The sequence below is a fragment of the Tursiops truncatus genome, chromosome 9 (genome assembly GCF_011762595.2).
Source record: "Tursiops truncatus isolate mTurTru1 chromosome 9, mTurTru1.mat.Y, whole genome shotgun sequence".
In the NCBI taxonomy this organism is placed as follows: Eukaryota; Metazoa; Chordata; class Mammalia; order Artiodactyla; family Delphinidae; genus Tursiops; species Tursiops truncatus.
The window spans coordinates 104790432-104817269 of NC_047042.1; the positions used below are offsets into that span (position 1 = coordinate 104790432).

Consider the following 26838-nt stretch of genomic DNA (forward strand, 5'->3'; position numbering starts at 1 on the left):
CAAAGGCTGATGATTTCAATACCTGCACCACTTCGCATCTGCCTGTACCGACTGCCTGTCTTCTCTCAGTCCGGTCACTTGACACGCGAGGCAGTTTTGACCAAATGCTGACCCAGCGTGTGAACAGTGGAATAGGCTCTCGCTGGTATCTTACCCCACACAGGGCTTTTCTTCAGCTTCCGCAGCCAGCAGCGCAGGGCAAAGGGCCTGGATGCATCGTGGGCTGGTCTGGGCTGAGACACTGGGCTATTTCCCATCCGCGGTTCTCCTGCTGTACTCACGGCCTTTCAGGGGCCCCAACTGAAAGCCTAGTTTGCCCGCCAGGGTCCCCGCACTTTGGCAGGCCCTGAACCACAGCTCTCCAGCCCCCAGAAGTCAACACAACTGCTTCGGAGTGGCTGCCTTCTCTCTTGCCATCCCTCTGAGAGCATCGATTACTGACGGGCCTCAACTGGCTCCTCTTCCTGCGGCCCTGGCCCTTCAAGTCCTGGCTGTCTTTGTAACTCCCTGGTGTCTTCTACTGGAAGTTTTCCCTACTTTATCCAGCTTTTCTATTCATTTTAGGTAAAATGGGTCTGCTGCAGACTGGCCATCACACTCAGAAGCAGAAACTTGCTCAGCAGAACTTGAGGGGGTTTTCATAAACGACCTGCACATTCTTCAGATTATTCCCAGATGGTTTAACGTTTTTCATTGTTGCTCTCTTCCACTGTGTCTTCTGTTGATTGTTGGTATTTAGGAAAATTCTTCATTTCTACATTAATCATGTAGCCAGTCACCCCACTGAATACTGTCAGTAGTTCTCCCATGGGTTCATGAGGTTTTCCAGGTAAATAATCATATCATTTGAAAACAATGATCAGGTTGTCTCTTCCTTTTGTTTTTGTTTTTTGTTTGTTTGTTTTGTTTTTTTGTGGTATGTGGGCCTCTCACTGCTGTGGCCTCTCCCGTTGCAGAGCACAGGCTCCAGATGCGCAGGCTCAGCGGCCATGGCTCACGGGCCCAGCCGCTCCGCGGCATGTGGGATCCTCCCGGACCGGGGCACAAACCCATGTCCCCTGCATTAGCAGACGGACTCTCAACCACTGTGCCACCAGGGAAGCCCCTTCCTTTTGGTTTTATACCTCTTATGTTTTTCACATTTATTTGATTGGCTAATACAGAAATTCTGATTCCACTGATCTGGGGCAGAATGAAGACAACAGAGGCCCCTGAATGCTCCCAGGTGACACTAATGAGAGGCAAGGCTGAGAGCCCTGGGCTGGTGCTGTCGACACTGTGCTCAGTGACAGAACTAAAGTCACGTGTACAGCTGGTACACATGTACATGTGGACGCTGAAATCTACGTAGTTAAGCTGGGTTTTGACACTCAATCTGTCTACCTATAAATCTTATCATGTCAAGGAATAGATGCTAAAGTTCTCAAATCTCATTTTGGTACTCTGCAAATAAACACATGTATTTCCCCCTTTAACCTATTAATATGGTAAAAGTCATATTAACTCCTTGCTATGGAATTATTCTTCATTCTTGGAATGAGCCCCAACTGATTCTGACATACTATTCTTCTAACGTGCTACTAGATTATGTTAGTCATACTTTATTTAGGATGTGTACAGAACTCTTTTAGTGGTACTGTCCTATGATCTTTATGTTAGTAATACTTTATTTAGGATGTGTACAAGACTCTGAGTGGTACTGTACTATGATTTTTATGTTAGTCATATTTTATTTAGGATGTGTACAGGACTCTTTGAGTGGTACTGTACTATGATCTTTATGTTAGTAATACTTTATTTAGGGTGTGTATAAGACTCTTCGAGTGGTACTGTGCTATGATTTTTATGTTAGTAATACTTTATTTAGGGTGTGTATAAGACTCTGAGTGGTACTGTGCTATGATCTTTATGTTAGTAATACTTTATTTAGGATGTGTATAAGATTCTTTGAGTGGTACTGTACTGTGATTGTTATGTTAGTCATAGTTTATTTAAAGACTCTTTGAGTGGTACTGTGCTATGATCTTTATGTTAGTAATACTTTATTTAGGATGTGTATAAGATTCTTTGAGTGGTACTGTACTGTGATTGTTATGTTAGTCATAGTTTATTTAAAGACTCTTTGAGTGGTACTGTGCTATGATCTTTATGTTAGTAATACTTTATTTAGGATGTGTATAAGATTCTTTGAGTGGTACTGTACTGTGATTGTTATGTTAGTCATAGTTTATTTAAAGACTCTTTGAGTGGCTATGATCTTTATGTTAGTAATACTTTATTTAGGATGTGTATAAGATTCTTTGAGTGGTACTGTACTGTGATTGTTATGTTAGTCATAGTTTATTTAAAGACTCTTTGAGTGGTACTATGCTATGATCTTTATGTTAGTAATACTTTATTTAGGGTGTATATAAGACTCTGAGTGGTACTGTGCTATGATCTTTATGTTAGTCATACTTTATTTAGGATGTGTATAAGATTCTTTGAGTGGTACTGTACTGTGATTGTTATGTTAGTCATAGTTTATTTAAAGACTCTTTGAGTGGTACTGTGCTATGATCATTATGTTAGTAATACTGTATTTAGGGTGTGTACAGGACTCTTTGAGCGGTACTGTGCTATGATCTTTTTGACTGTGGGCTATCTTTTACAGCTTTTTGTATCAACGCTGTTTTGTAATAGAGAATTTGAAGCTTTTCTGAGTGCTATGCTCCAAAGCTGTTTAATTACCACTGGATTTATCAATGCTTTGGAAGTTGGATAGAAAGATGGTGTTTTATAAACAATGTCACTGTAATAACGTGCTCTCTACTGTTCATTTCTTCTAAAACAGACTTCTTAAGGCAAAGCCCCCCATGCGTACGCACACATATATGGATGGGCGGGCAGTGGTACCACACACAGCCCTCCCGGAGATGCAGGTCCGTTTGGACAGCAGCTGAGCCCATGGGAAAGCCTCCCTTCTCCTCAAGCTGCGTAAGTGGAGATGGTCAGTGTCGCCAAATGGACTAAACACACTGACGCTTCACATGTGCCAGCACTGGGTCACGGGTGATACAAAAACTTCCCTTCCCCGGGGGTAGGGGAGGAAAACGGATACAAACAACCACTATGAAAGATCATGGAAGATTCAGAGAAAAGGCGACATTTAAACCAGCTGTAAAAACTTAGTAACTCTTGCCTAGAATTTTTTCTTTCTCTCCACAATGCTACTCATCCTTAAACCTGTGAGCCTGGACCTTCCTGTTCTCCCACCATGAGGTGGGGTTAGATGCTCCATCTTTGGGGTGGGAGGGTGTTGTCCCATTACCATTATTCAAATGTCTGCCTTCCCACATCCTTGCATGCTTGGGGTGTTGTGAAACCCCAGCTCCAGTCAGTTTCTGGCACTGACACTCATAAATGAATGTCCCTTCACAAAACGGTGAGTGAATGAACTAATGAACAAACGGATTTCCTAAGCAGTAGTAAAGAGGGATTGTGATTTTGATATTAATTTTAGGACCCAAAACTATTACTCTTTTAAAGGTTATATTTAGGAAGAGAGTGAATTAGATAGAAAATATGTATTGTATAAATTCAAGAGAGAATTATAGTAACAATATGTTTATAAATGCACAAAACGTGTCCAAATGCAGGAAAAACACAGAAAAAAAGAGATCAAAACTAAGTTGTCTCAGGTGACAGGACCACGGGCTCGTCTTCTTCCCAAGTTTTCTTTAATGAAGAATAGTGCTTTCAGAATGGGAGATAAATAAAACCTCCATAAAACTCTGCGCTTTGGGCCTTACCAGTCAGCACCTTTCGCTTAAAATAAGCAATGCCTACACGCCACTGTGCCACACCGAAGCCCTCAGGGACTCGCTGGGACTCCCGCCCGGCAGGCACGAGGTCCCAGGGAGCAAGGCCTCACCCTGCAGGGCAGACTGACCGCCTCTACCCGCGACTGGAGAGGGGCCCTGTGGTGGGATAAAGGAAATGAAGGAGAAAACCAAAGTACATTTTTTAAAACTTTGATCTTAAGGGAATCAGTTAAAATTGAGAACAGGATTGTGCAGAAGAAAAATCACTCTTGAATGACTTTTAATAATTATTAGTCTGTATTATGCTTTTTATTACCTACTTCTGCCCAGAGGAGTATCTGTGGAAACTTTTCATCGAGTTTGGCTGGATCCCACCTCTACTCAAGTATCCAGCCTTTTCCCACGCCATCCTCACTGTCAGTGCCAATGCTTAGAAGATTAACTTACATTTTATGAGGTGCCATGAAGCACTGACACTTAAACGTTAGATAACGCTGCGTTACGCCTCGGGGGTTCTCCGCGCCCTGGATAACCAGGATCTGAGGGCACCGCTGTGTGGATGTGGGAATGGACGGCTCCGTTCCGTTTTCTGGGACGCTCAGGCAGGTCATGCGGGGACCGCCTCCTGCCCGCTCGGCCAGGCGTGGTCGGGGGGAGGGTCACCCTGTCTGCACGCAGGGCTCTCCACGAGCGGTGCCCCAGCAGCTGGCTTTGCCCACGGGCTGCATGCAGGGCGGTACTCGCTCCTGCTACCCGGGGCAGCAGCTCTGAGACCTAAGGAGAGGGCCCGGCAGTGGGGCCGGAGGACACCTGGCCGTCCAGGGCCTGGGCACTCCCAGCAGCTGGCCAAGCGGGCGTGAGACCCCTCGGCCCGCTGGGACCCCGAGAATCGGCGAGAGAGCAGTCCGGCCCGAAACGCTCCCCACCGCGCGCTGCGCGAACCGGCCCAAGGAAGGAGCGCGGAGCCCCGCAGCCCGCCCGGCCAGGCGCCCTGCCGGGGAGCCCAGAGCCGCGCGCCCTCGGTGGGGCAGAGCCGCTCGGAGACCCCCGCGCGTCCGCCGCCCCACAGGGGCTCAGCCAGATCCCAAGAAGCCCGTGCGCGACCCTCGAGGAGTCGGGGAGGAATTACAAGAGGAATCTCCCACCTCCGGGGTGGGGGGCCGATTTCCTGGCTCCATCCCCCGCCTCGCGGGATGCCTGCGGCCTGTCCACCCCGCCCCGCTGCTGGGACACACGGCAGGGCAGCTCCGACAGCTCCCACAGCCACCTTGAAACTGCTCGTGCAACGGTCCGACCGGCGTCGTCTCGATTGTTTTAATACAGTTAGGCTTCAGGTCCAGGGCAGTTCGCTGCTGTTTCTTCGAGGCCAGTTCTCGGACTTGTGGCAGCTTGTGTCATGGCTACGTCTGGTCGTCACGTAGTGAACCTAGTGGGGGCGCTTCAGGATCTACAAAGCAGCTCACAGGACGTGGCTCAGAATACGATGTGCGGCCCTGAGGAGGAGCTGAAGGGCTTTGACTTCAACGACTAAACTATTACTATTTTGCTTGTTTCACTGTTTTCCTTTGCTTCTGCATTTTCTGACTTCTCTGATTAAATTTATTCTTTAAAGTTTTCCTACAGACAAAAGGCAGGCAGAGGACATGGGGGGTCTGTCCTGGGAAGGCCCCATAGGGTCCTGCTCTGTTACAACAGGAACAAGAGAAGGACCAGGGGACCACGGTGACCGAGGGCGGAAGTGCCCAACGTGAATACACACAGGCAACCGTCGGACCTCAGACTGGACGGCCAGGCGATGCTCCTGTGGGAAATGCTACCCAGACAGGCAGCCCGGGGGGGGGGGGGGCGGCGGGGGGTTGTTCTGCTTTTATTGGAACCTCGTGTTAATTGACTGTTTGAAACTACGTATATACATTGCTTTGATAAAGTTACCTGAGGGAGAGTTAAAAGCACCATGTCCCATAAACACAAAGTAAACACTGACCTCTGCTTCGGCCAGCCCTGCAGTGGGCGCTGTTGTAGATGCCCAGAAACATCAATTAGCCAGACAGTCAAGACCCTGCCCGTGCAGCTCACATTCCAGGGGCGGACAGACTGTAAGCCGTACCCATAACCAGCATCCAGCCTGGTGACAGATGCCACACGCCAGACGCTGCCCTAAATATATGGCCTCCAGCAGATGCCTGCCAAGACCCAGTCACACGCCAGGCGCTTGCCGGACTTGGGCACATGGTCTCTGACTTCCTGAGTCTACAGCATAGAGCTCCCAGGGTCACACGTGCTAAGCTGCTCACCTGGGGACCTACTTTCAGATCTTGAACCCAGATCCCCTGCCCTCTCGCCCGGCGGCCTTTGTTGCATGATGATGCATCTGCATCTGTGCAGCAACAAAAAGGACGCACATTAAGGGGCAAACACAGAATTCACCCCCTCACTTTACATAGCATATGTGTAAGTCACTGGCCTCCAAAACTTAGGTAATTCTACTGCCAAAGACCTGGTAGCCCCCCTCCCAGATCTGGCCTTGTTGGGTTGGGTTGTACTGAGTTGTTGCCAACTGTCTACATCCCTGCTTTCCTTGACACCCTACCCTATTTCTACCTGACCAAACAGCCATACAAGTAGTCAGTCTAGGGTACAACTGGAATGTTGTGGCTCAAGTGAAATAAAGTATGAAGTCTCCCATAAACTGTAAAACACTGTGCAGGTATTAATAATATTTTGTAGCATTTTTACAGTCTTCTGTGTTTTGGCAAGTCTCCTTAATAACGAAGTACAGAATACTGTCAACTAATTGGACTAGGGCTACTTACCTAAGACAGTTTTGTGCTGCAATCTGCGATTTCTTAAATGGCAGATCAGTCATTTGCACTGATTTGCATGTCCACAGAGAAATACATTCTATGCTAACGATGTTCCTTCTAACAAGCCATACAAGCGATAATGAGGAGACTGAACCCCCCTCCATACCTCTGGCTCTGTTGCACAAAGCACAGCTGGCATTTCAGTGTAGATGTCATGGAATTTTTAGGGTTGGAAGGTTTCTTAGAAATCATCTGGCCCCGAGGTTCTCAACTATGACTGTGCATTAGAATCACTTCAGGGAGCTTACAAAAAAGAAGAAAAGAAGAAAAAGAAAGAACACTGATGCCGACCACCCCCTCCCCAATTCTGATTCGACTCTGCCAGACGACGCCCGGCCATCAGTTGTTTAAAAGCTTCCAGGTGTTTCTAATGGGCAGCCACGGTTTGTAACCCCTGATGTAGCCAAACTCCCCACTTTACAGGTGAGAAAACTGGCTCCTTCCACGGAGAATTCACTTAAGTAGAAGGTCAAGGAAATGTCTGTTGGTAGGGCCTAGACTGGCCCTGAGTTTTCTGACTTTCAGTCCGACATGCTCGTGCTTCAGATATCATGGCCACACTGTGTCCATGGCGGTGCACACGCACACGTGCCAGATGAACCAACGGCACCAGGCTTTCAGATTAAGAAAATGAAAACATTAATCCACAGCGAGCAGACCCAAAACGCGTGAAGTTTGGGTCTAGTTGTTTTGTTTGTGATTCCTTTTAAAGAGTGAAGAAACGAAATACAAACTGTTGCTGCACCTTTGTTTGTGGCAGAGAAGAGCCCACCACCCTGCTGAGACAACGGGTGTAAGCAACTCAAGACTCCCCAGCCCCCAACCTGCCTGGGCCAGAAGGAGAAACGAGACTTGGTGGTTGAAGTCCACAGAGGCAGAGCCAATCAGACTAAAGACAGGGCTCTGATGACTTGGGCTCCAGACAGGTGAGGCTGACGACTGGCCCCCGCCCCTGCCCCACGACCCACGAGGGTCTTGATCATGCTCGAGTGCATTTCTGTTCACTGAAACAAATAAGAACAAGAGAATCCTACCAGGTCAGCTGCCATATAGGATTTGTTCAGGCCACTCGGCAAGTGAGAGAGAAAGTCTAGCCAAAGGAAAACATAAGGAACGGGGATTTTTCCTACCATCATAACAAGGTCTGACATATTGGAAAGTAATAAAGTAGAGATGGAAGAATTCCATTTGGACATAGGTTATAATCAAATAAGGTCATGGTGTTTCATTTCAACAACTGGGAACATAAAATTTATTCCACTTTGCTGAAGAACTAAGACCGACCAATAGGCAATCCTATTGTGTGTTTTCCCAACTGTGTGTTTTCCTAGTGGCATGTGTGATAATCTGCCTTTTATTTCTTTATTTTTATTTCTTACGTTTCTGCATCTTACCAGAATCTCAGGTAACCAGACTCAGGGGAACTCCCCAGGCAGGTATCCCAAGACAAGCCCTACCTCCTCCTCCACCCCCAAAGGCCCACACAGGGTGTTCACAGCAGCCTTCCTATGACAGCCAAACACTGGAAACATCCCAAACACGGCCCACTCATCGACAGAACAGGACTCAGCAACAGAGGAACAAACGTCTGAGGCGGGAGGTGTGGGCCAGAGAGGGCCGAGGTGAAGGGCGGTGCGGACGGCCCAGGTGGAGAGAAGCTCAGGACCCCACGTTACTTGGCGTGTAGCGCACAGAGAGGGAGACACACAACCCTGAGTGTGCATCTCGGTGGATTTTCGTGCATCACACAGAATTTAAGGAAGGGGTGAGCTGCATGCTGGTGGTGGGCAGAGAAGGCATGGGGGTGGGGAGGGTCTGCTCCATCCCCAGGTGAGCCCACCAGGCAGCCAGGGACTTCTGGAGGACAGGGCAACACTGCAGGGAGGGGCCAGGACCCGCCTGGTGACCAGACCCCCGCCCCAACTCTGTCAGATTGGCCCCTCAAGGACTTAAAACCCTGGTCATCTTGATGAGGCCAGTCCACGTCTGGACCACAGCCCGGGTAATCACTATTCTAACGCATCCATTAATCTTGTACTACTTCCAATCTCTTCACCACGTTACGCTGCTCAAAACACTGGGCTCTTGACCTTGAGCTGGCCTGACTGCTACAGACCCAGAGCAGTGGGAGGTCTGGGGAGCCTGAGGTCTGTCCAGGCCAATCCCACCACTGAGAGCCCTTCAGGCAATCACGCTTTCCCCCTCTTTCTCTCCAAGCACTCTCAGAGGATCAGTTCTATTCTAAGCAAAAATCAGAGCTGTTATTTCTTTTCCAAGATGGAGGAAGAAAACAGGAAAGCGAACGGTCCTCCCATCAAACCTCACAGCAGGGAGCTGAGGAAGAGCCCTCCCCCACCCCACGGTGGAAGGTGACTGAGCCGGTGAACCTCCTCCTTGGAGATGAAAGAAGAACCTTGTCCTTGGCCACAGGGCCAGCCTCCCTCTCCCTCTCCCGCCCCCGCCCTCCTAATAAAGCCCACAGGCCGGCCACAGCCTGATTTCCACAGGGTCTCACCCACGCAGCATCACCAGTTTCCAGTCTCTGGGATTTCTTCCAATTCTGAGAACAAGTTTAAAACCCCGTTAACAAAACTGATTTCGAGCCAAATGAATCAAGGGGAGGCCCCTCCGCAGATCGTTTTCTCTTACTCATGAAAGTGAAGGCAACCAAGACCGTCCCAGCTGAGGGGTTCCCTGGCCCAGGGCTTCTCCAGGGTCTGGGTGAGCGTGAGGCTCCTGGCTCATTCTATCACCGGAATCTGTTTTCAGAGCAAAAAGACAACACCAGTCACCAGCTTGCCCAGCTGGTACCACCAGCCCCTGCTCGGCTCCTGCAAAGTGCTCGCGACGCGGTTATTCTCACTTCAACACCCATCTCACCATAAACGACCATTTCCTCACTTTTGCCGACATCATGAAGGGTTCACAAGTAGCAAATCGAGAACTTGCCCCTTGAAGGCCCATGATGGTGATCCCCCCGTGCTTCTGTGCAGCTGTGGGAAGCAAATGATGATTCAGTTGGAGGAACAGTGGGGCACCCCTGGGTCTAGATTCTGCCGCGTTCACCCAATTTAACATCTAAGTGACCAAGTTTATCACCTGTTAAATGAGAACGAAATTATCTCAGGAGAAAAGAATCGCTCAGGAATGTTGCAGAAATCCAAGAAGATAACGTGTGAAAACACTCAGAAAAGTACATAACCCGATGCAAACACACTGCTATCACATAACCCTGTTTCAGTTACAGAAGAGACATGCGGGGCGTTAACCCTCTTGGACTCCCTCACAAGCTCTGAGCCCGGGGAACAGACCAGGCCATGTTTCAAAACAACCCCACGCCAAGCCTGACCTCGTGAAAATCACCCCTGCGTTGGAGACCTCTGCCATCACCCAGCCGTCAACTGACACTCAACAGACCCGCCCCTGTGGAACCTGTGTGCCCAAGGGTCCCAGGACGGGCAGACGGCACCTCTGAAACAGAGGCTCACCCCGGGATGGCCCCAGCTGCTGTGTCTGCCCAACGCCCCTGTGGTGGAGCCGGCTGGGTGGAAATCAGCCCAGGGGCAACATTTAGGCCATGGAAACTGACTGCAAATCAACACACCCCCGGCCAGAGCTGGTTGTTGAACATTTACCAACATACCACTGGCTGAAACACTGAAATTCCCACATGGTTACCTAGAGATCAAAAAAGAAAAACAAAAGTTTTTTTTTAAATATATCATCTCTAGAACTCAAGTTTAGTATAAAATTTTGCTTTAAAAATAGTCCTGTGCTTTTCACAGTGGCGTGACCACTGGCACACGCCCCTCATCTAGCCTCTGGTCGCGGCTGAAAACATCAACAGCTCGTGACCCCCAACGCCAGCTCCCAATCTCTTCCAACGCCTCCAGCAAAATGAACCAAAACTGAACGAGGATGTAGCACATTTCTCTCAAGATCGCAGCAATTCTAGACTCAGAGTCCTACTAACAGAGAAGGGGCAGCCACGAAATACGTTAAAACTTTAAAACCCTTCCTGCCACAAACCCACGTCCATCCTCTGAAGAAACTGTGTCTGTAAAAAGCTGTTTCACAGGGTGGGCGTCCCCAGGGCCGGGAGGCGCGAGCCCACTCCTGGGACAGCTCCGTGGAGGCGGGCCGATCCCGCCCCAGAGTAGACAGGGCGAATGCAACCACGGGGTCTGCGCCCCAGCAGGGGCTGCTGCCGCTGGGAGAAGGCCACACCCTGCAGACTGGACCACACTGCTGCAGCCCTGCCCCCGTTGGCGACACGTTTATAATCGCCGTGGCAACTGGACGGGGCGGGGGAGAGGAAAGGGTTCCCGGCTCCGAGCAGGGGATGCTTCCTAAAGTGCAAAAATGCATCCCCAGACGCAGGGCTCCAGAGAAGGGCACGGTCGTAGGCTCAGGAAATCTAGGGTGGTTTGAAATGAGCTAATTAAAACTCCAATCTTGGCTTCCAAAGACAGCTCAGACCATCCAACTGTCTAACAGTTGATAATGATAAACTGAAAAAAAAAAATGTTGTTTTAAATATTAATGTAGAAAAAAACAGGTTGCCATAAATATCTTAAAAACCAAATGTTTTAGGCACTTGAAAGGAAAAGAAGAAAACTGCAGAGCAAATACCAGGCCAACATAAACCTCAAATAGTGACACTTCTTGGCTCTGATACAGTCTACTTGGCTGAACTCACTCCACCCAGGCCCCAGATGCTTCTGTACAATAGCGCTCCTCTTCACATTGCTGACGTTCTTAGGCAGACACAAGAGCTAGTGCTTACAAGACCCCAACCCAAACCGCAGCATAAACAAATCAGCAGAGGCTCAGGCCAGAAAGAAAGCCCTGGTGAGCGCGGCTACCAGGGTGTGGAGGCAGGTTCTCATCCCCGCAGCCCCCGCCCACCTGCACAGCCAGGCAGTGCTGCCCACTGGCAGCTGGCCGTTCATCCCAGGAGAAGAGGCACAGGGCCTCTGGACTCCACACACCGAATCTGCTCATTCATCAAGAAGCTATTACACACCGAGATCACCGGCGGATCCATGGACCCTGGACCCTGTAGGAGACACTGTCCATAACTGGCCCTTCGAGTTAACTTTCCCCCAGAGAAAGCTCTCAACAGCTCTGGTTTGGATATAACAGAAAACCCGAAAATAGGCTTCATCTACTAGATAACTCATTATCCTCGACTGTCTTCGCAGTTACAGATTTTGAAGGGTTAATTCGAGTAATTGGTAAATCAATCTAGAAACAGGGACAAAAGGGAAAAATAGTATTTCAAGAGCGTCTCCATACACACGCACATCCCCAGCTGGGGCACTGTCCTCAAAGCCGGTGGCCCAACCGTGAGATGGAGACACCGCCTCTCATTCTTGTTAATTCCTCCTTGGGGCGGGGGAGGGCCCACCAGGTGGAGGTGAAGACCCCCGGCAGGGCGACACCTGAGGACGGGTGGGCAAGGCGGCAGCGGGGCTGTGGCGGAAGGACGGGCTGCTTGGCTGGAGGATGAGGCCTGGCGAGGCGAAGGCCCCCAGTGAGACAGTTTAACTGTTCCCTGTGGACGCACGATGACCGGGCAACTGGGAACTGCAGCAGGTCACCTCTGTGCCCTGGGAGCAGGGGACAGGGCACGGGGCCTTGGGCCGTTACCCTGAAATTCCAAGGGGTGGGATGCACTCAGTTGAGCCTAACCAAGTCTGGAGGTGGGCGCCCCGGGACGGGCTAAGCGAGGCTCGTCGGGCAGTCTGCTGGGGAAGAGGTGCGGGGATAGGCACGCTCAGAGCCACGCTGTGCAGGGACGAACCCCCAGGACTTTGCTTCCTTAACGCCCTGGCTCAAGGGAAGACCACAGACAGCTAGGCCTGAAACTACACTTTCACGTGTACCCTCTCGCTGTTTATTCAGAATAAAACACCCCCGTCGTTTCCCAGTATTGATTACTGTAGTTACAAAACCACACCAGATACGACACATTAGGGTCGCCATCGACGATGCTGACGCGGCGCCCCATGAAGACGCAAAGAAGCAGAGTCCTCAGCTTCCGACGTATGAATGTCTTTTAATCCCCCCATAACTGCCAGCCCAGGTGCCGGAAGAAGCGGCCCGTATCTCCCTGGAAATTCAGGGCCCAGAGCCGCTAAGCGGGAGGGGCTGCCTGGCGACCTGCCGACAGCCCCGGAGCTGAGAGGAAGGAAAGCGGGTCACTTCCGGGTGCAGCTTCCTGCTTCCCGAGCAGCAAGGAGGTAAGAGGAGGAGCGAGGAGCCGGGTCCTGCCCCTCCCGCCTCCCCTGCAGGAGCCCAGCCTGGGGGACAGGCGCAAAGGGCTCTTTGGAGCCCTGGGCGCCTACGGTCGTGCCCGCGCTCTGACCACGCGTGTGCGTGCGGCGGGCACGCAAATGGAGCAGAATCAATTTTAACTCATCTCCAGTCATTCACGTGAGGCTCAAAATTGCATTTCTTTTCCTGTTAACATGCCAAATTAAACTCCGCTTCACACCATTTAACTCAGTAATTAATGCCCATTCCCTCTGAGTTTTGATTAATTGGCATTTGGGAGCGGAACAAGCCTCCCGGCCACGCCGAGGGATGCAACCCCACACCTCTGGGCTCCCGGGCTGCAGCTGGGGCCGTGGTCCTGCCCACAGAGCAGCCTCGGATGACACAGATGCTTCCATCACAGCACAGAACAAAGGTGGTGAGACCGTTCAGACATGCTCCCTGCTAGACCGTCTTCCTGAGGAAACGCCGGGCACGTTCCACGTCAGCATACACAGGAAACAGGCTGGCAGGGCGCACAGCAACTGGTAAAAGCCGTTGCCTCTCGGTGGGCTGAGATGCGGTGGACGGGGGGGTGTGGAGAAAACACTTCACTTTTTATTCTATGTATTTCCAAACTGCTCATTTTTAATGAGAATGTATTCAAGTATTACCAGTATAATCCACTTTGAATCAATACACGATAAGCCAAAAAGAGAAAAGCAGGTAAATACTCCAGGAACTAACGTTTTCCATTTTTATACAGTAAGACTTTGCTGCCATCTTCTATCATCACAATAACGCAGAAGTGGGCTCAGGAGTAACAATGATGCTCTGCTTCTCAAGGGAGCCGAGTGCTGACGGCTGCCCACTGTCCTGTGTGCACACACCACACGCGGTGTGAAAACTTGAGAAAGAGATAAGAGAACTGCTTACGTGGAAGAAACAGAATGGAGCTGTGGTGTTATCTTCAGGGGAATTTTTATTGTGTCCTTTATTCTTTTCTATATTTCCAGATTTTGTAAGTTATAATTAGGAAAAATAAAGTCTTTATTTTTAAAAATCCACTCAACAGATGTGAAGATAAGCAGTGAGAATTGACACGCTGTGACTCAATGCAGAATTAGACTTTGCCATTTCCTCCTTGATCTCCAACAATCTCCTTCCTTCTGCCAACTGCCACAGACGACGCCCGTGAGTCAGGTGACACGCTGGGCCCCAACCTTGGAGCTTGTGGTGAGGGAGGTGCACACATGCACCTTGCTCAGGGCAGAGAAGGAGGGGTTTCTAAATCAACCAGGAAGACTTCCTGGAAGAGGAGATTTTTGGCGTTGTCACTAACATTCAATTAAATGGGGTATGTCCGCTAGAAAATGACAAAAGACACAATTTTATTTCTCATAAGCTTTGTTTTAAATAAGCTTCACAGCATGGTAATCCTTCTTAAGGACTCTGGGAGTGCTTTACTACCTGACAGTATGTCTCTGCAGAAACTGGTACACTAGGAAGTTCTGGAAACCATCGCCATTTACATTTTATGGGTAATACATATTTGGTTCCCATTTCCTACCCTCCGAACAGCTATTCAGCTTTAAACCAACACACATAAGTAAGCATGTTGTTGACTCAGGAGACGGTGCCAAACTCTCCATTAAAGCAAAACTAAAGCAGACAAACATCTTTGCCCTCAGTAACGCGCCCCTTCTGTAAGCTTCAAGGGCTCTGGACAGACTTTTACAGGCGCACAGCCCCTCGTTCCACAGCTCTGGTTCTCAAACGCACCGACCCGGATGTGGGCGTCCCCTCATTTCTTCCCCATCACCAGGGACGCCTGTGGACGGCCAGAACGGCCCTACGCTCTCCACCCAGAACCCTCGAGGCTGTATGAGAAGGAGGGCGGGTTAGCCCCACCTGGTGCTGCCCCTCCGATCACAGGCCGGCAGCAGCCTGGTCCACGCAGCAGGTGCGGATGCAGCTGCATTCAGATGCTGCTTGCAGAGGACTCGCCTTGGCGTCACGTGTCACATGAAAACCCTCCAGCGGGACAAACTGAGCTTGGATGGGGAACCCTACTTTCTCTCCTTAGAGCTCAACAGACGTGTAAAACGGAATCCAACGCTGGAGCAGGGGGTACGGGAGGGCTGTTGAGGGCAGAGGTGGACCCTGCAGCGCGGGATGGGGGAGAGGAGGGCCCCCCCGTCTCCCCTGCCAACCGCCGCGTCCAGCCGCACTTGGCCAGCTTCTCCAAGCCCCTCCTCCTCTGCTTCCCCAACCGCAGCCGGCAGGACCCATGCTCACACCCGTGTTAGGGTCTGGTCCCGGGAGGCAGGCAGGCCCTCAAGCGGGTTCCAGAAATGCCTTTTCCGGGACGAGCGCAAGTCCTGTGCGTCACCCCAACCAGCAGAGAATCCGAGTGAGGGCCCGACTCGGCACAGCAACGTAGCCCATGTGCCGTGCCTGTCCGTGGCCAGGATGGAGGTCGCACCTGCGGGCAGAAAGCAAGAAGGCCAGGCCAACAGGGGCCACGGCAGGTGGGCACTGCTGGGCAGGAACCCATGAGAGAGGCAAGGAGGAGGGTGGGTGGGCAGTGGTGCTCTGTGCGCTAACCCCACGACAGGTGCCATCTGACCAGCGCCCCCCGTGGGTCCAGGGCATGTCCTTGAAGAGGAAGTGCTGTGCTCCCAGCAACTGCATGGATCAGGAAAGGACCCCTCACTCAATGGGCCGCCACCGTTCATCTCCAACAGGCCTCCGTGTCTGGATGCAAACTGTCCAGAAATCAGTAAATACCTTCTGCATGCGCGTGATAGCAGACCCCTAGCAGAGGAAAGGCAGTACTTCAAGACTCCTCGACAAACTTCAACCGAGAAGGGAAGTTAAAACACAAACCCTTGAAAACAACTCCAGGCACTGAGACCCGTGGCAGGACAAGGTAGGTGTTCTGGTGAACAGCAGGAGGGAAAGATCAGCGGGTGCAGGAACCGCAGGAGGAGGGGGCGGGGCTGGACAAGGGAAGAGGCCCGGGAAAGGAAGGAGCGCCAGAACAGCGCGGAAGGCAACCCGGTGAAGGGAGGTCACCTTAAAGGTAACCCGGCGGCGGCAGCCACGTGGCAAATGACCTCAAAAGCTCGCACTGGCCGTAGGGGTCTAGACGCGACTCTGTGGGAAGAGAGGCACCGAGGACCGCAGTCGAAGTGGGTGGGACGCACGGAGGGGGAGGGGACTTGGGGGCAGGTCCACCGGTCAGGAGGGAAGTGCAGCAAAGCGGCAGCACAGGTCCTTGTGAGCAGGAAACGCAGAGAATCAGGAGATACTGCAGAGGGGGAGCTGGCAGGACTGCGGGTCGCAGTGCATGAGGGGCCCCTTAGATCTAGGGCGACAGACGAAAAGGACAACTTTAAAGAGCAAACTGAAATAATTCTGGCCATTAGAGAACAAATGTAAGTGTTCCAGAAGTGACTCGAGAGAAAGATTAAGTCATCCTGGAACAGAAAAGAGAGTTTAGGTGTAATCCCATAGGTATACTAAATGTTAGGAAAGCAGGTTCCCAAATTTTTTAAAAGTAGATTTGATTCCATGGCCAATAACTCGAAATGGGAGACAGTCAAAAAACAGATGTTATGTCCTCAAAATAAATGCTGAAGGTCTAATTATCAACTACTCCATACATAAAGAAAAAAGGAAATCAAATTTGCAAAGATGTTTTAAAAGATCGTGCTTCGGCTGAGAAGTGAGATGTCTGCTTTCACGCCTGCCATGGGAGCACAAATCAGGACCGCGTGATAGAAGCCGGGTTGCCAGCACACGCCACGAGCCGCCAAAGCCCCGCAGACCACGACCCAGTACTCTGGGTGTGAGGATATATTCTAGGAAGCCAATGCAAACTACTGCTGAAAGCCTTAGGCACAAAGCCCTTCTTTGCTATGACACTTACATTAACTTAAACAACAGTGGATGTATCCTAACTATTAAAAACCATGGAAATGCTCTTTAAAGGTATGTTACACCCACATGATTTGAATATTGGGCAGATGTTAAAGAGAAGGTCTGCAAACAGTTATTCGTAGCATCAGAAAATGCAGGTTTAGACTATTGACTGCTCAGGATACAAAACTGTAGGTTTAATATGCTGGCGACTATGCAGAAATCTGCACAGGAAACACGGCTGGAGCACTTCCATTAAACTATTCACACAGAGGCTTCCCCTGGGCAGTGACTTCTACTTTCCTCATATTTTCGGCTTTTGAAACTTTTTAATATGAGCCCGTCTCTATTAAAAGAAGAGAAGTGGGAGGAAATGACTAAAGAAATCAGGAAGGAGAAAGCAGAGGCACCGGAGCGCGGGGTGAGCACCCGGGAGAGGCGTGGGGACGCGCGCACACCCAGGGGGCAAGTTCACGTTTCTGCCCGGGGAAGGTGGGGAAACCTCAAGGGCAGGAAAACACTCCACCTGTTCACTCCCTGGTCAGCTGGCCAAGGCTGAGCCGTGCTGCGATGACAACATCCTCATAGCTCAGTGAGCCGGGCCAGCTCGGTGTGCGTGCAGAGTCTGTGGCTCTGCTGCAGGGACTGAGACTCCCCTCTGCACCCGGGTGGTTGTGGCAAAAGCAGCTGCTCATGGGGCAGTGGCCGTGACACCACTCAGGGTTCGCTCCCAGGAGGGGGCTCCTCCACACACGAAGCTCTCCTGCGGCCGGGACACTCCATCTTCCCCAAGCCCCTCCTCCACGGAAAGGGCAGGACATCATCAAGAACTGAGGACACAGCGAAGTGAGGATATAAGACTGAATGGCCGAGGACACAGCAGGAGAACTGTGCTTCCTTAAAGGAATCGCTTCTCTGATGCAGACAAATGGACTCCCAGGATACTTGAAGACTCCCCCAGGTTACAAATGGCGGCCCCTCCATGTGGGCCAACTACAGACAGATGGGCACAACTTCTCTCCCAGGATTCAGGAAGTTTTCAAGGAAAATCCTGCTCAGTGGGCCCAGAGCAACGTGGATCACAGAAAGCACTAGGGTTGCCCCCAAACTGACCGACTTCGGAGTATCCAAATCCTGAATTTCTTCCTGATCCTTTGGAGCCGTGTGGTTGGTCTCATCTGTAGTCTCCACCACAGCAAGCTCAGCGAGGGCTTCTGTGGGAAAGCGGGCAAGACGAGGGCTGACTGGCCACTGGTCCTCATTGCCCAGCACAGGGACCTCCTCAGACACACCCCCAGGGCCTTGAGCAGAGGCCGACCTGCAAACACCGCGGCTGAACTCCCAAGAGCATGCTTCAGGAATTGGAATAGCCCAAGAGAAGCAAGAGAATGGTCCACTGGTGAAGATCAAAACCCGCAGACTTGGCCTCCACATCTTGCTGATAAAACGATCCTCAACATCTTTATCCAAGATTCAAAGCGCCATGAACCTGAGACTTGTCCAGACAAAACTATTATCAGCCTCTACCTCCCTGGAGTCTAGAAGCCCAATCAGGATATCACCGTCAAGTGAAGAACCAGTAATCTGATCGGTCCTCAGTGCTGCTTTTATTACCCAAACAGCAGAAGCCACACAGGAGCATCATCTTCCTGGAAGGGGGTGAAAATGGTTCTCACAAAGTGGAGTTTGTAAAGCCATCCCACGGAAATCCCATTAAGCGCCGGAAACCGGCCTTAAGAGCCGGAATGCCGAGCCCGCCCTCGGGGCAGCCCCTCCGCACAGAGCCAGCAGCCTCAGAACGTCTAGATCACATGGGCCTTTTCAGGCTCTCCGGGTGGCCCATGATTCATACCGTGTTGATTTTATTGCTGTTACCTAATCTCTTTTTCAAACTGACTGTACTTTTTCATAGTCTCCAAGTTGTCAAATTAAAGCATCTTATTATTCTATATTTTCCAGTGCAATAAAACAGAATAGCTCCGTTTATCAAATTTGCCAGGGCATGCTGGGTACGCCAGTAGATCACAACCAGCAGCTGACAAACCCAGCTTGTGGTCGCTAAACACAAAAATGAAAAAAAAAAGAAAAGTGTTCTGAGAGCTTCCAACAAAAATACTGATTTGGTCTGCTTCTTTCAGACCTCAAGAAAGCTTTAGAAGGAAAAGAAGAAAAAAGGGAGGGAGGAGGGAGGATGGTTCCTTCACGTGCTCGGGGCCCAGGGGCCTGTGCTGCTGGGGACCGGCAGCTGCATTTCTGAGACCCCAGAAGCGCCAACTCGAGAAAGAGGCAGTGGGTGGCCCGGGACCTGACCCCAGGCCTCGTCCAGGTTCGGAGGCCCGCCAGCCCAGCCAGGCCCAGTGAGGCTCTTGCTGTGGCGATGGACGCTGTTTAGGGGAGTGAGGCGGCCGTCCTAGAGGTCCCTCCCCAGCCCCAGCGTTTGCTTCTCCACCCCTGGCCCCACTAGTGTTCATCGCTGGACTTAGGGGCTGTTTTGTGCCCAGGTTCTCGTCCAGTTGCCCACCCAGTGTTAACCCCACCTGAAGACCATCAGGTACCATCTGTCCTCCTGCCCACCCACCTCAGACACCCAAGACATTTCCACCAAGAAGCTTCCATCTGAGGCCAGAATGGGGTCTTAGGCCTCCCCCAGGGCTGCCCTCTGCATGGGAGCTGGGGGCTTGGCTAGAGTCCTGGCCTGCACAGGTCAGCACCCAAGGCAGCAGGCCTTAACCAGACCTGCCTTTCTTTTCTTTTTCTACAAACTTATTTATTTATTTTTGGCTGCGTTGGGGTCTTTGTTGCTGCACGTGGGCTTTCTCTAGCTGCGGTGAGCGGGGGCTACTCTTCGTTGCTGTGTGCCGGCTTCTCATTGCGGTGGCTTCTCTTGTTGCTGAGTACGGGCTCTAGAGCACAGGCACAGAAGTTGTGGCGCACGGGCTTAGTTGCTCCGCGGCGTGTGGGATCTTCCCAGACCAGGGCTCGAACCCGTGTCCCCTGCATTGGCAGGTGGATTCTTTTTTTTTTTTTTTTTTTTGCGGCGTGCGGGCCTCTCACTGCTGTGGCCTCTCCCGCTGCGGAGCACAGGCTCCAGACGCGCAGGCCCAGCGGCCATGGCTCACGGGCCCAGCCACTCCGTGGCATGTGGGATCTTCCCGGACCGGGGCACGAACCCGCGTCCCCTGCATCGGCAGGCAGACTCCCAACAACTGCGCCACCAGGGAAGCCCGGCAGGTGGATTCTTAACCACTGTGTCACCAGGGAAGTCCAAGATCTGCCTTTCTAAATCAGACTCTGAAATGTCTTTATAAGATTAGTTTTATTACAAAAGTAACACGATTGCTTTAGTAAATGAAGCAATGCAAAGGCACTTAAACATAAGTTAATGATCCTCCCGTCCACACCCGCTCCAAACTCCCTAGTTCCCCAAAAAGATACCAGTGGTCCTCTTCACACCCTTCTTCCTGGGATCCCCCCATCCACACCAGCTCCAAACTGTCCCTAGTTCCCCCAAAAGATACCAGTGGTCCTCTTCACACCCTTCTTCCTGGGATCCCCCCATACACACCCGCCCCAAACTGTCTCTAGTTCCCCAAAAAGATACCAGTGGTCCTCTTCACACCCTTCTTCCTGGGATCCCCCCCATACACACCCGCTCCAAACTGTCCCTAGTTCCCTAAAAGATACCAGTGGTCCTCTTCACACCCTTCTTCCTGGGATCCCCCCATCCACACCCACCCCAAACTGTCCCTAGTTCCCTAAAAGATACCAGTGGTCCTCTTCACACCCTTCTTCCTGGTCATACAGGGAGGGGGAAATGCAGATACATAGATGGGCTTTCCCAGAAAATTACATCATATTATAACCACTGCTCTGCAACTTACTTTTTCTACTTACTATATAATGGACATTTTCCTGGTCAGAAAATAGACATTTTACACATTTTAAGTATCTTTATAATATTCCATACCACAGATCCACCATAATTTATGAAACCATTACCATAAACCATTCCCACATCACTGGATTTACGGCTGTCATGCGTTTTTGCCACTATAAATACTGTTGGATGCCTTTGCTTTTATATGTGTGAATCTCAAAAATAAATCAAATTATCAGTGTATTTTTCATTCGGTAAATATTGCCAGATTACATTCTGAAAGAACGTCACCAAACATACTGACCATCTAAGCACGTCAGTGCCCATTTCCCTGTGTTCTCACCCGCACTGGATGTTATTCATCTTTTAAGTGTTGGCAATCTGATGGGTGTGGGTTATAATTATATTTCCTTAATTACTATTGAAGGTTAACATATTTTCACAATTTCCTCTTCTGTAAATTACTGTATTCACATCTTCACCCACCTTCCTATGGAACTCTTTGCCTTTTTCTTATAATGCGTAAGAGTTCTTTGTAGTTAAGAATCCAAACCCTTGGTCTGCCACGTTGCTAACGGTTTTCCCAATCTGTGTATCTTTTGTGTAACTGTGGCAAACTATACACAATCTGTGCCGTCGTAACCACTGTTAAGTGTACAGCTCAGTGGCATTAAGTACATCCACACGGCTATGCAGCATCACCACCATCCACCTTGAGAACTTTCTCATCCTCCCGAACTGAAGCTCTGCCCCCACTGAACACGACTCCCCACCCCCCCTCCCAGCCCCTGGTGCCCCCCACCCATTCTACTTCCTGTCTCTACTAATCTGCTCCTCTCAGGACCTCAAATGAGTGGAATCATTAAGTATTCATCCTTTTGTGACTGGTTTATTTCACTCAGCATCGTGCTCTCCAGGTTCACCCACGTTGTGACACGTGTCAGAACGTCCCTGCTTTTTCAGGCTGGATAACGTTCCCGTGTGTGGATGAGCTGCCTTTTGTCTACCCATTCACATCAGTGGACAGCTGGGCTGCTTCCTGGCTACTGTGAGTAACGTTGCTGTAAACTTGGAGGTACAAATATCTGTTCTGAGTCCCTGTTTCCCTTTCTTTCGAGTATATACCCAGAAGTGGAATTGCTGGATCACACTGTAACTTTGTTTTTAATTGTCTGAGGAACCACCACAGTATTTTCCACAGCAGCTGCACCATTTTACATTCGCAGCAACAGTGCACAAGGGGCCCCATTTCCCCACATGCTTGACAACGCGTGTAATCTTCTGGGTTTTGTTTCTTTACAGTAGCCACCATAATAGGTGTGAGGCGGTGAGTCTATTTCTTTTGACTTTTCTTTATAAAGTATCTTATTCCATGCAAGCATTTTAATTGTGCTTAACAACGCCTGTTGGGCTTTTTGAAAATATATATAAGGTTAGTAGGATCATATATTTCTACCTGTATCCCAAGAAAAGGGAGGGGAGAAGAGAGGGAGAGAGGGAGAGAGGGGGAGAGGGGGAGGGGGGAAGAGGGAGAAAGGGGGAGAGAGAGAGAGAGAGAGAGAAGAACCAAGTCTGACCGCAGAACATTCTGGACTCCACACTGGCCCCCTGTGGTGTCCTGGCTGCCGGGCCACACTCTCTGGCCCACACCCACCTGCTGCCAGGGTGACTCGTGCAGTCGCTCGTGGGGAGCACAGATCCAGGACAGCACCGCTTTGTGTTACTGCCGATCACCCCACGCTGCCATTTCACAGCTGGCTCTCAACTGTACTAGAGAACATATCAAACATTGCCTGTCTCCATAAATCAAGGCCTGTGTGTTTATACTTCCATTTAAATCGCTTTCCTTTTCCAAAGAACTCAAAGCTATTACGTTATATAATGTTAATGTAATCCCACGCCAGGGCGGCCAGCTGGGGTCAGGGAAGGAAAGCCTGCGAGGACAGCTGTGGCCTCCAGGCCTGCTTTGTGTCAAGGACAAAGGGGGGGAACAGAGCTACAGCTTTCATCCTGCTGGGGCCACCCTGGCCTCCAATTAAATTAAACAGGCACACCTGTTTCCTTTATAATCAAACTTCACCAAGTCAGGGCAGAGGACATATTTTTTTAATAAAATTATTTTTAAAGCTGCCTCCAAATAAAAGCTTCAGGAGGTACCGTCGCAAGAAGCCACGGTGGGACCCAGAGAGAGGCCCGGCCGCGAGGTTGCACCCCGAGGCGCTCAGGCCGGACAGCCCTGCAGCGTCGCAAACCGGACAGCTCTGGTCACAGAGGCCACACCCCAGCCCAGGCCACTGCTTGTCATGATTGAACAGCACCCCCCCACCCAAGCAAAGACACGAAACCGAACCATCCAGCCCGTCAGCAGTTCGTCCCCAGGGCACGCGAGCTGCCGGGACACAGGCACAAAGTTGTTCCCAGCCCTGAAATCCGCACTCTCCGACCCAGGACTTTCTCACCCTGGAATGCCTGGCGCACCTGGTATTTGACCTTCAGCCCCTCAACAGTGTCCCCCGTGGGCCTGGCAAAGACCAGTGGGCTCAGCGAAGGTCAGGCAAAGGCCCCTTCACCCCGAGGGCCTCGCTGCACTGGACAGAAGGGTCCCAGGGCCGCACGGCCTCCCAAGTTGGGTCCACCCACAAGCCCCGCGTGGCGCAGAGAGCCGGGTGGAGCCAGAGCGCCTGTGTCCAGCCAGGCAGGGAAAAATCCACCCCAGACACACCCATAATCTAACGACGGGGACGGGCAGTGAGGGATAAGAAAACCTGCCTCATGCTGCGCCACGATCGACGTGTGCAGTGCCCGGATCTGCTGCCAATCAAACAAGATGTTGGGTCTTCTTCTAAGGGGCAGCCCCTCTGAGCAAAGGCTCCAGAGCCCAGGCCTGGGAGGACACCCTGCTCTGACATTTTAGGTCCCCCATTTGTGGGCTACGAGCCCTACCTGAAAACACAAAGCACCAGACGTCTTCTCCTCCGCCTAATAAGAGAGGAAAAGAGGGGGCCGAAAGGATGAAGCTGCGGAAGAGGAGAGATGGGAAGAACTTGAGAGTCCCCAGATCAAGCAGCCCTACTCCGGAATTCTGGGTTCATGAGCCTTAACTACTTTCACGGACACTCGTCTGGGCAGTCACCTGTAACTTTTAAATACAAACAAACAGCTTCCCACGAATCAGCTTAAAATACTGGGGTACAGGTACAGATAAAGATACGGACACACAAACACACGTTCACAGAAAGAACCTGTTCTACTTCCATTAATTTCCCATTTCCTCTCCTTTTAGTAGTGTCCAGAGAAGTTTCAGCTCCACGACGCTCTTCGGAAGAATCAAACAAACTCAGCCTCACCCAGAACCTTCGCTCCACACAGCGAAAAGCCACGCTTGGAGTCACAGTGGGCTGGTGGGACAGAGGCAAACCCACACCCTCAGCCATGTGTCCGGTGGCACCAGCACTTACCGTTCACGCAGGTCTCAGAGGGTGTGCACAGGCCATCCTCGAGTAAGCAGCCTGGGGAGGAAACACAAAGGAGAAAGGAGTCAGAGCCTCAAGAGGAGCAATGCAGCCCTCGGGGCCGTGGCATCTGCTGACTCCTGCGTCCCAGAGAAGCAGTGCAGACCTGCGCGGGCTCTGAGGGTTTGGCCTTTCTGAGATGCTGCTGCATCATCTGGAAGCCAGAACAACGTGCCCCTGGCTTGAGTCAGTGAGAGGGAATAAATGCAGGCGCAGCTTCTCCATCAGGAGGATGGTCACCGTCATCCTGTCCCTTCTGGCAACGAGGAGGGGCCGTGTGCCCGAGGGGACCTTCCCGTGAGCGGCAGAGGGGACGCCGGGTGTGGGCCCTTCAGGCAGACACCTCGTGGCGAGCTCCCCGTCACGGCCAGGCCCACAGGGCTCTGTGAGCAACATCGTTCGGGTAGCGCCCCTGGGTCCCTCTCTCAAACGTCCTAACACCCGCTACGTGCACGCCCGAAATGGACAGGCAGCCTGCGTTTGTGGCCAACGAATGGGAAAGAGGAGGGAGAGAGGCACAGGCTCCATAAAGAGACCAGAACGTGAAGCGAGCGCGACGCCAGACAAGTTTACCCACAAGCGGGGGGCGGGGGAAGGGCCCAGAAGGCGGGCCTCCTGCTCTGCCTTCAAGTACATCTGCGACGCAGGGAAAGGACGAGAGCAAATCCATCCCCGGTGGGGCGACCCGGTCAGGCGAGGGTGTGAACAACGGGAGCAACAGTCAGAATGGTCCTCGGGGCCCCCCTCAGGGTGCCCCAGGGCGGCGCCCCCTCTGCCGCTCACGGGAAGGTCCCCTCGGGCACACCTGCCCCAGCGGAGGGCCGTGAGCCAACGAGCGCCAGGTGTACCCTGAACACACCGCACCTTTCAGCGACGCAGAGAACACATTACTTTCAAAGCGTGATGCCTGCACTCCTGTTCCTCCAACTGACAAACTCCTATTTACCCACTGAAACCCAAGTCGATAGTGCCCCCTGGAAACTCCCTTGACTAGGCTGGCCAATTAGTTCTGTCCAGGCACCCGCTGTAGGACTCTCCACATTGTATTGTGATGTCAACGTAAAGGCATAACTTCTCTGACTATGAGATTCTCAAGGTGAGAAACCACATAAATTTATGTTTTTATCCTCTACCATTTCGTGAATGGCTACCCGTGTGTCTGGAGAACAGCAGGTGCTCAAGAGTAAACAGATGAGTGAAAGAGGATGACAAATAGAGGAAGTTATTAATCACAGGGGATTCACCCCCAGGGTCACTGTAAAGTTTCCAATCAGGGAACTGCTCTAAGATCCTACAGCCGAAGCACTCATTCCTTTAAACAGATACGGACTGAGGAAGGCCCAGAACCCGGATCCGCAGAGGATGCAAAATACGGTCCCAGAACCAAGGAAGAGAGTCTCACAGAGGATGGAACGGCCCAAATTCACGAGAAGACGGAGTCTCACCCTGCCCTTGTGACAACTTTCAGAGCCGGAACTTACAGTCCCCTCGTTGCAGAGGAGAAGCCCTGAGAGGCAGGCCCAAGGTGCAGACCCGCGGCGAGCTGGACACTGCCCTGGGCCTCAGCTCGGAGCAGAGGTTCCATCCTCCTGAAACCTCATACCCTCGCGAGAAACAGCACTTCCTTTTTCAGTCTAGTTCCAACGCACACCTCTACCGCCTCCTTCACCGTGAACTGACCCCCGTGTTCAGCTCCCCTCTTCTCGCAGCTGCGCCCTCCTGTCCCACTCCCCCCTCCCTCCAGAGCCAGGCCGAGTGCGGGATAGGAGGAAAACACCCTAAGAGGGAAGCTGCGCGAATGCCCCCCCCAGCCAGTCTGGCACAGGGAGACTTGGGGAGACTGAGTCCAGTCTGGTTCCCCCCAAAGCAGTGACCTCAAGGAGGTCACCTGGCCCCTCTGGTCTCAGCATCCCGATCACTGAAATCAGGGCCAGGTTAGCCAACCGCCAAGGCTCTGTTCATCCACCCAGAGGGAGACCCGCTCGGCTGGGTGACCAGAAGCAACGGCCAAGGGCCTTGCGAGAAGCCCGGGGCTCGGGCCGCCTCTCCCACGGCCCAGGCCCTCGGGGGGAGGCCGCTCTCCATTACCGCCCAGGACGATCGCAGAAGACCTCAGAGGAAGACAGGACAGAGGGGCAAGGGCAGCCGCACGGCTCAGGCCAGAGACTCGCTCACAGTAAGAACTCTGTGCTTGTCACGTGGAAGCGGCAGGTGACACTGCTTGAAAAGGCATCAGGAAAATGCTTTATTCGCTCCCCGTCCTGCTCTAATCACGGCTAACAGTGAGATGCGATCTGAATGGGACGTGCATCACGATTCACTCTTGAATCCCAACCTGGGAACAACAGCGTGCTATCAGAGTGTCCACCTGGCTTGGTCTACCCCAGGGAGCCGGAGAAAATGCGTCAGAGAGACTGCCACCGGCAGCATGTCAAGTTATTTACGGCCAGAGCTGCAAATGCTGTGCACATCTCGCCCAGCCAGGCAACATGCTAATTTGACTGCTAATTTACTTGTGTCGTTATCTGCACTAAAATTAAGAAAGACCATATTTCATTTTAAATATCAGCCATAAACCATCAAGAGAGAAAGAAAGAGAC

At 51.5% G+C, this 26838-nt stretch overlaps 1 protein-coding gene across 5 annotated transcripts in view; it reads right to left on the bottom strand.

Annotated features, from left to right (window-relative positions):
- PTPRN2 (protein tyrosine phosphatase receptor type N2) overlaps window positions 1-26838 on the bottom strand; it is a 689600-nt gene that overhangs the window by 595113 nt on the left and 67649 nt on the right. For all 5 annotated transcript variants that reach the window (XM_033863563.2, XM_033863561.2, XM_033863564.2 and 2 more), the window contains exon 2: window positions 24185-24235. In XM_033863563.2, coding sequence (XP_033719454.2) covers window positions 24185-24235 — 51 coding nt within the window. The remainder of the gene's footprint in view (window positions 1-24184; window positions 24236-26838) is intronic.